At 31.4% G+C, this 10,454-nt stretch overlaps 2 protein-coding genes across 2 annotated transcripts in view; both read left to right on the top strand.

Annotated features, from left to right (window-relative positions):
- Positions 1–3,414: 3,414 nt before the first annotated feature.
- Positions 3,415–5,025, top strand: HELRODRAFT_171115 (hypothetical protein; the record flags this gene model as incomplete). The annotated part of the gene is made up of 4 exons (XM_009017869.1): positions 3,415–3,535; positions 4,008–4,178; positions 4,333–4,517; positions 4,948–5,025. 4 exons carry the CDS (start codon positions 3,415–3,417, stop codon positions 5,023–5,025), a joined length of 555 nt encoding a protein of 184 aa, XP_009016117.1.
- A 737-nt stretch (positions 5,026–5,762) lies between these two features.
- Positions 5,763–10,454, top strand: part of HELRODRAFT_171116 (hypothetical protein) — a gene marked incomplete at both ends in the record, with an annotated part of 38,912 nt that continues 34,220 nt past the window's right edge. Inside the window, 3 exons of the mRNA XM_009017870.1 lie at positions 5,763–5,960; positions 6,313–6,391; positions 7,993–10,382. Coding sequence (XP_009016118.1) covers positions 5,763–5,960; positions 6,313–6,391; positions 7,993–10,382 — 2,667 coding nt within the window. The remainder of the gene's footprint in view (positions 5,961–6,312; positions 6,392–7,992; positions 10,383–10,454) is intronic.

Consider the following 10,454-nt stretch of genomic DNA (forward strand, 5'->3'; position numbering starts at 1 on the left):
GTTTGTCACATAAAACTGAAAAAACAAACAACATGCTGTATATAAATTTTCTACATAAACACCAAATATAATAATAAAATTATTATCACTATTATTATTATTATTATTATTGTTGTTGTTGTTATTATTATTACCATTGTTATTATTAAAAACGAAACAATGTTGGGTTGAAAAATAGCAATAATAATAAATAAATAAATAAATAGATTAGCGACAAACGCAGAGGATAATAAAATATAGCAGTACGACACGGCCACGTATAAATAACATGAATGAGGGTAAAGGTTAACCTTATGTAATGTGACTTCAGCGAGCTAGTAATCTTTCTTAAAAAAATTATAAAAATTAATACTTACTCTCGCAGCAATAAAGCTTGCAACATTTAAACACTCAAACGCCATTTAAACACTCAAACGCACTCACATACATTAGAAGAGTGTATGTGAGTTACACACACACACACAAACACACACAAACACACACACATACACACACACCTTTACAATCCAAATCATACATATAATACGTGTATCATTGTCTACATGACAACACATGTTGCTTACGTAACGCCTCTCGATATTTGATACTCCGAAATGAATTTTCAAAAGACTCCAACCGACTGATGATTCAGCGCTTTGAAGTTCAGCAGATGTGAAAGAGCAGGGTTAACAAGGTCTTCAGAGGAATAATAATTACTTTTTGTTACCTCTTGCTGAATTTTTGACAAATTTTTTATGACCTTAAGCAAGCATTGTTTTTTTTATTCCATTTAAATGTACGCACTGCAGAATGGACACCATCCCTTGTAAAACTTGACCATTCCAGCATAGGAAAAAAGGGCAGTGTCATTTATATTTTATTTTATATCTTTCGAGCCCAAAATCTCACTCACACAGACAGACTGTAAAAACAGAAAATAAAATGAGAAAATATCAAAGTGGCCATACATTCTTCGCGCTAAATGCACCTAGATTCAGATGTATGAATGATATTGAAGAATGTATTTGGTTTTTGTATAATTTTGATTCGAACCCCTACAATTTTGTTATTAACATTTTATTGTAATTACAAATATAATTTGCAATTAAATATCAAATCTCAATTTCAATCTGCGATTTCGTCTCAACTAGTTTTGATGATTTTTTTTAATTAAATGCATTAGACATTTGAGTGATGATGAGTACGAGGATAGAGAATGAATGAATGAATGAATGAATGAATGAATGAATGAATGAATGAATGAATGAATGAATGAATGAATGAATGAATGAATGAATGAATGAATGAATATGAATGAATGAATGAATGAATGAATGAATGAATGAATGAATGAATGAATGAATGAATGAATGAATGAATGAATGAATGAAGTTGTACAAACACAAACGTCAACATTAGCCATAAAAATTCATTTTCAAGTTACACCCACCAACTCGTTATGATGAGAATATTGTTAAACTTGTCAAATAACAAACAATAAATCATTTAAAAAAACATTTACTAATTTTTGAATAAATTATTTAAAACTACGAATTTTTAAAAGTCCTGTTTCTTTGAAACTTTCGAAAATTGGAATAAAACAGTTTCAGCATGTTTGGTTCTTAATGCCAAACTTTTGCATAAATTTAGTAAATCCCGGCTTCGTTAACTTGTTGAAAATTTGGTTAATTAAATTAAATTAATTAATTAAACTACATTCAAACACTGAATTGTGAAAGTATAAATACATCCGATATTATTTTACAATCAGTGATGATGAAATGAGATGGTTAGTAAATCTGCAGACAACAAGATGCTCCATTTCGGAGACATCAACGCTCTTCACGACTCACTCTTTTTTCAGACCTTTCCAACCGGCCATAAATAAACTTTAATTTACACTGGCATACTTAGTAATTTATTAATCAGAATAATGAAATCTAAAAATTATTTGTAGATCAGTCACGTTGTTGACTATTATTTACGTACATTTTGATTTAAATGTATGTCTCAACTTTTTATTTCGGAATCATTTCAACGAGCCAAATTAACATCGTTTGCAAATAAAATAGGACGTGTCTGTCAGACTTAGTTGATTTAATGTTGCAATTTTTATACAACACGTAGGTAAATTCTAAATTTATTTATCAATGTATTAGTTAGCCAAACTCATTTAAGATAAAAATTCGTTTCAGAAATTATTTTAAGTAAAAAGAAGTTAATATTTTAAAAGTGGAGAGGCAATTTATAGCCATAAAAAGTAAATAAATTAATTTAAAGTAACGGTCCCATAATTAACGTAGATTGTCACCGTCGCCGTAGCTACGTGATGAATGGTTCACACTGTATTTTTTATTGCAACATTCATCCAGCCCGTGCCTGACTGAGGCTAAGCCAGAGCAAATGGTTATACATCAGCTGGAGTTCTCCTATTAATGTTATTACTGCTATTGTTCACGCAACTTTAGACAGTTAGACGCGCTAGTAACGTAGTTTTCAACAATGTGTTTGACTGACATTAACACCGCAAAAATAAAGGGATGCAATACAAGGGAATTCTTGGCTATAGAGACGAGTTTTACATCAATGTAATATTTTCAAAATTAAAATTTAAAAATTAATTAAAATAAACTAGCCCATAAACATTAAAAAACACAAATCCACAAATTAAATTAGTATATAATCGTGCGACAAACCATGCCCTTATAAACATAATACATTGTGCAAGATGAAAAGTGTTTATTAATTTATAAAATTGAAACTTTGCGCGAACGAATGTCATCGGATTATTTCAACACTTAATGTCTCCTTACATCTGTCTTGAACGTTTAAACAATAAATAAATTTTAATGCGTGTGCGTACATTCGAATATATAAAAATGTATATATATATATATATATATACATACATATATATATATTTATATTTTATACATATATGCATACATTTACAAAATTAATTAACGCACATACACACACACACACACACACACACACACACACACACACACACACACACACACACACACACACATATATATATATATATATATATATATACATTATATATATATATATATACATTATATATATATATATACATTATATATATATACATTATATATATATATACATTATATATATATATACATATCATATTTATATATACATATTTGAAGTTTTAAAAGTATATATATATATATAATTGAAGTTTTATAAGGAGGAAGTTTCACCAAAAAGTATTTTGCTATTAGGGGTGAGCCAGTCAACCAGTGAGAAGCAAGCTTTCCCAGTTATATAAAGGCAGTTGTCATCTGCAGCGGCATTAATTTTGCTGCCACATAGAATTCAGTTAACCATTTGAGAGCTTGATGAGATACCTTTTTAGTTATTGGATGATATAATTTTTTCGTTCGTCACAATTGCCATCCTGAAATGGCAGTCTTGTTTTTAAACAGGAGTAGTCAATTTATCGGATTGTTGGTTATTTTTATGTGCTTCAGTCGACTTAACGATGGATTCACATGGCAAAGAAAATTACTCATCGGGCCAAGAAGTTTGTCTTTTTCTTTCTTTGTTGTCATTTTAAAAAAAAAATTCAAACGAAATATAAATGAAATCCATTTAAAAAATTAAATTATATTCTCACGATATATTCACTATAAATTGAAGGCAATTGTTTTATCGAAAGTTTCTAGAAGCACTCAGTATAAATGTTAAAAATGTTAACACCAATGTCAACATCATTTCTCTCTTGCTAACATTAGCACCGCTCATTAGTTTCTACTCTAGCCCTGCAACTTACATGCATACGTAACATTCAACAGTAGCAAGTTCTTGATGAGTTTTAGCATTAGCAAGTCTTTAAATAATAAGCATTAAATATTTATAATCAATACTTTTTTCTCAACACTTACATGTCAAGCTGTAGAATGAAGTAAACGATGCGAAAAAATGGAAAGTGGTCAATGCATTTATATAAGACATGGAAGAATAATTAAACTTAATCAAACAATTTTTTTTCAAAGATATTTACGACGTGCTGGAAAATTGCCAGCCCGCCAAAAACCCAGAGAACAACATTGGTTATTACAATTATGGCGGTACTTGTGGATATCCATACCAATTTACTGAAAAAAGCTACGTGAAATGTAAGCCGGATCACGCCAAATGTAAAACAGAGTATTCAATATTAACAGGTTTGCTTCTTTGATGCTTGGATTGTAAAACTGTTACATTATTGTTTCTTGAACGAAATACATATTTTAGTAAGCAAATTGACTTGGAAGCATGTAGTTTTTTTTATTCTAAACAATAGTAACTTTTAACCTGATTCGATATTACAATTTTCAGACAGGAAAATGAATGGCACAGAAGTGGAAGGCAACTTTGCAATATTTTGGTCATTCAAGACAACCCGTTCTAAAAATTCATTGTTTGTTGGCATGGACAGGCGTTCGAAAAAAGTTTTACAAGTGAAATACGATTCCCCGAATAGAATTTCCGTAATGTTCAACGATAGAGGAAGGCCTAAAATAGTCAGAAATAATAAACCCACCCCAGTTCCGCTGAATAACGATCAGTTAGTGTTTCTCATAATTTTAAACAGATTTCATTCGTCATTTAAACAGTTTTCATTTTAATTAGAGTTCATAAACATGTAAACTAAGTAAGGCACATAACAGTAAAACTATCAGGCACATCGATGGCCTAGTGGTCAAGGTCGCCTAGTGCTGTTTCGCGCTTGCCTGCAGTGACACGGTTCGAGTACGACCAAAAGATTCCCGCCTATCACATGCTTCGAGTGTGATGCGTTGTTTAGCACGTACTCATACGCGACGTTTGAGTGTTGTTCATTCTTCTGAACCTAGGAACACATTGCAGCAACCTTTAACTTTCTTTTTAACCAACTTTAACCAACGCTGCCTACAAATCAATAAAAAATTCAATCAATTATATTAATTCTAGGGCAGTTCTGAAGTTGACTTTTTCAAATTAAGCTGGAATCGGATTTACAAGCACAAATGCGGCCGGAGTCTTTTATAACTTGTGACCGTGGTTATCTACACTTGTCTCAAACCCAGCATAAAACCTTGTAATATTACATCCCAGTCAATAGCCAAACAAACAAACTTGAATCCAATACAAATTGGATTAATCTTTGAACCACACACGAACATACTCGTAGAAACAAGCACACGCTACATCTTGCATATATATAATAAAAACATGTAAAACTTGTAAACATTCAAGCACCACACGTGTTGACACATTCTGAAAAACTAGTTTCTCCATTTACACGCTCGGTGTTAATGTCTGATAAATTAAAATTCAAATGTTCCAATGTTAATGTAGGCGGGGAAGCTAGTAGGGAACAGTTTCACAGGCATAAAACCATGTTTATTTCCCAAAATATTGCCAATTGAGACAACAAACACGATGCTATTTTTAAGGAAAATTTTTCTGACAATGATGCGTCGGTGATAGAAATGATTTTGATATAAGAAAAAATTTATTAGCACGTTATTGTGTTTATTTAAATATTTTTTGTTCATTTGTATGTTTTATTTTTTTCATTGGATTACATTTTTTTTAATATTCTCGATATATATATATATATATATATATATATATATATATATCGAAGATTATAAAACTAATTAAATGAGCGTTAAGCGTTAAGTTAAGCACTATGAACAATAAAGGATCAACAAAGTAGAGTATATATATATATATATATATATATATATATATATATATATATATATATATATACTGCATGCATGTGGAAAGATAAATCATTACTCCACAGTTTCCATACAGCCTTCGTCATCTTCAGCAACAATAATGTATCCTTTTATGTAAACTGCACCTTGGTTGACGAGGTGTCGGTCAAGACACGCAGTTTCCGAATAACTAATCCGCTTCATATTGACGGCTCTTACCAATTTGGGGGATTTTTTGGACGCGATAAAACCATTGTAAGTAGAGTTGCTTTTTTTAAATTGTTTTATTCAATATAATGAAAACAATTTTTCAAATAAACTGATAAAAAATGACTACGAAAAAATAAACCGATGATTACGAATAAAATAAAAATGTGTCCATAGACAGATGAAAAATATTATGATCAGAAAAAATCAAGTGCAGAGAGTAGAGTAAGATTTTTATCAGAAAAGCGAGTAAACTTTTTTTAACGTAAAAATTCAGAAAAAACAGGTCATATATTTTTAAATGTTGATGCAAATGTTACAAAATGTTTATTGAAGATAAGAATAAGCTATATTGTTTTTGAAGAATTTAAAAAATAAAATAAAACAATTGTGATTGCAGGGAGAATTAGAGGAATTCTTCGTTAACAGTGAAGCAGATGAAAGGAAATTAAAAAACTACTGCTTGAGGAGATGCGACGGTATGTTGAAGTATGCGTGGCATAAAAAAACAATTATGAAAAATTAAAATAGTGAAATATGACGAGGTCATTATTTAATAATTAAAGAAACAAAATTTTATATTCGCAAAAAGCAACAGTCAAAACCAGATTTAAGACAATATGAGGCGGAACCCATTTGAATCCGTAATTAACTTATTGATGAAAAATGCGTAGATGTGACGTTAGAACTTTTTGAAATTTATTATTCTCTTGAACTTTTTGGACTTTGTTTTCGAGGCCTTGCGGTTCATAAAGTTCATGTTTAAATGATCACTACAAAAACGCAAGCAAAAATATTTGAAGCACGCAGCAGTGTCAGCAGCATGCTGGACTCGGATGGCAAGTTACAATATTCGACGCTCATCACTGGCTCAACTCTAATTAATTGAATTGAATAGAGTTCATATTAAACAATTGATTACAGACTCACATCATTAACCGTATAAGTCTACCATGTTGGCTAGCATTAAAGTTAAAGTGGTCGCATTTCGAAATTTGTTGAACTTTATTTTAGTTTGAACCTTATTAACTTTTATAAACTTCAAATTTTTTGACTTCACATCTATGGAAAAGAGTTCTAATGTTTTCATGAGACACACTGGTTAACTTTATATTCTGGCCTTTTTTATCTAATTGGGAGATTGGCTGTTCATTTTCATATTAAGTCTTAAGCTTTTTAAACATCAAAATAGAACCAGCACTTTTTCTTCGCATTTTCAAGTGCACTTTGCTTTTTCTATTAAATAAATGCAATTTTTTTCATGCGAGTTTCTGATTTGAACGACATATTCTAGATAGGATCTTACCGAGCAAATGCAAAAAATTGGCCTGAGTCATTATCACAAGCAAGCTTATTGTTTAATCTAAGCTATTTGACATGAAATATTATACAATACATAATTATAATGATGTAAAGATTTCATAAAGTAGTTTAACAGAGCTTGAACTGGCTCAGAAGAAATTGAAGCTGTGGAAGACTCTCTGCCTTTTAACCGAATCCCGATTAATCTAAGAAAAGTGTTTTTTGGTTTTACGCTTGCAAATCTTTATAAATAAAATATTCCAGCTTTGGCCACAATAACATCATGGGCAGCTTAAGCTTTATTGATGCATCTCAGATTTCTATTTCCAAATAAGAACCCATTATTCGTTAATTTGCTGCTTTAATACATTGCCTGGTGAACTCCAGCTTTTATGAACAAATGCTTTCAATATTATCAGTGAACATAATGAAAAAGTTACTTCAAAACGAGCCTTGAGATACTCCGCTTGTAACGCTAAGTTTGAATAAGTTCAAACGATATCCAATTGCTGTCCTTTCGGGTAGGCATTTGGATAAAAAATTTAGCAAGTTTTCGTTTAAACATAATTTGTCAAGTTTTTTACGTGATCGTTTGGCTTACGCATTATCAAATAACTAATAAATGTCCATATATATTACATACGAGTTGTCCAATCTTCTACGAACAATCTGAAAATATGGAAAGTTAGAACAATCATAGTTGATGTTAAAACAATGAGTAAAAAACCTGAATAACAAAAATTACATAATTTTAAAACGTATAACGTTCAACAAACAGATATCCAGTACCAATTCTATTCCACAACCATGAAATGGCTAAAAGAAAAAACCCAGACTACAACCAGCCCCAAAGACTATAATTATTATTACTATTACTATACGAACGGAGATGAAAATGACGATAGTTTGAACTATATCGATATGAAAAAAAGTTTAACAACAATAAAGATTCCGAATATATCAGAAATCAAAGAAAGCGAAATCAACAACAGTACATTAACTAAATCAACCATAATAGAAACCATATTGAAAAAAGAAGAAAATGTACATGATAGTGAGCAAAATGAAAAACACATTCAAGCAATGAACATTTCAAAAAAAACCACAAATGACATAACAAACATTACAACAAAAAGTGAAATAGAAAGACAGAAAACAACTGAACCGACAAAACAAATGACAAATATAGAAGGACTAATTCCACCGACAACCAGTGAAACCTTTGTAAGTAAAACAGAAGAAAAAAAAACTATTCCAACAGTTACAAAAGACATAAAAGAAGCAGATGCCGAAAAAAAAACGAGACCGTCATTAACCATCAACGAGACAGTAATAGATAAGGTACCCACAGTTGAATCAGAGGAAACACACGAGACGAAAATTATCGAAGAAACAAAAACAATTATTACAACAAGCGTCGAAACCAAAAAAAAAGATGATGAAATAACTGCTGAAAAAAAACAGAAACCGTTTGAAAAATATAAGGTAACTCTAATTGAAACAGAAGAAATCGACAAAAAAAAAATCGACCCAATGACGCCGGCTGAAGATAAAAAAACTAGCGCTGATAAAGAAGACAAAGAAAAAGTTGTGACAATAACGACCAAAAAAAAAGATGAAGAAAATATCAAAAAACCAAAACCTGAGGAAACAGTTGTTACGACAGAAACAAATAAACAGACAACCGTTGGTACAGAAATAACAGGTGAAACCACAATTATCAAAGAAACAAAAACAATTATCACAACAGATATCGAAACGAAAAAACAGACTGAAGAGCTTATTGCTAAAAAAGACGAAAAAAAAACGTTGGAAGAAGACATAGTTACTATAATCAAAGAAAAACCAATCGATTCAACGACGCCGCCAAAGGAAGATGAAACAAGCGTTGATAGAGAAGACAAAGAAATATTTGTGAAAATCACGACCGAGAAAGAAGAAGATGTCGAAAAACTAAAACCGAAAGAAATAATTGTCTCGACAAAGACAGTTGAACAGCCTGCAGTTGAATCAGAAATTACAGGTGAGACCACAATTATTAAAGAAACAAAAACAATCATAACAACAGTTGTCGAAACGAAAAAACAAACTGATGAATTAACTGCCACTGAAGAGGAAGAAAAGAAACCGTTGGAAGAAGATCAAGTAACTATAATCGAAACAGAAGAAGAAATCGACGAAAAACCAATCGATTCAACGACGCCGCCAAAGGAAGATGAAACTAGCGTTGATAAAGAAGACAAAGAAATCTTTGTGAAAATCACGACCGAGAAAGAAGAAGAAAAAGACGTCGAAGAACTAAAACCGAAGAAAATAATTGTCACGACAGAGACAGTTGAACAGCCTGCAGTTGAATCAGAAATTACAGGTGAGACCACAATTATTAAAGAAACAAAAACAATCATAACAACAGTTGTCGAAACGAAAAAACAAACTGATGAATTAACTACCACTGAAGAGGAAGAAAAGAAACCGTTGGAAGAAGATCAAGTAACTATAATCGAAACAGAAGAAGAAATCGACGAAAAACCAATCGATTCATCGACGCCGCCGAAGGAAGATGAAACTAGCGTTGATAAAGAAGACAAAGAAATTTTTGTGAAAATCACGACCGAGAAAGAAGCAGAAGAAGACGTCGAAGAACTAAAACCGAAGAAAATAATTGTCACGACAGAGACAGTTGAACAGCCTGCAGTTGAATCAGAAATTACAGGTGAGACCACAATTATTAAAGAAACAAAAACAATCATAACAACAGTTGTCGAAACGAAAAAACAAACTGCTACTGAAGAGGAAGAAAAGAAACCGTTGGAAGAAGATCAAGTAACTATCATCGAAGCAGAAGAAGAAATCGACGAAAAACCAATCGATTCAACGACGCTGCCAAAGGAAGATGAAACTAGCGTTGATAAAGAAGACAAAGAAATCTTTGTGAAAATCACGACCGAGAAAGAAGAAGAAGAAGACGTCGAAGAACTAAAACCGAAAAAAATAATTGTCACGACAGAGACAGTTGAACAGCCTGCAGTTGAATCAGAAATTACAGGTGAGACCACAATTATTAAAGAAACAAAAACAATCATAACAACAGTTGTCGAAACGAAAAAACAAACTGATGAATTAACTGCTACGGAAGAGGAAGAAAAGAAACCGTTGGAAGAAGATCAAGTAACTATCATCGAAACAGAAGAAGAAATCGACGAAAAACCAATCGATTCAACGACGCCGCCAAAGGAAGAG

This window comes from Helobdella robusta (genome assembly GCF_000326865.2).
Source record: "Helobdella robusta unplaced genomic scaffold HELROscaffold_20, whole genome shotgun sequence".
Taxonomy (NCBI): domain Eukaryota; kingdom Metazoa; phylum Annelida; class Clitellata; order Rhynchobdellida; family Glossiphoniidae; genus Helobdella; species Helobdella robusta.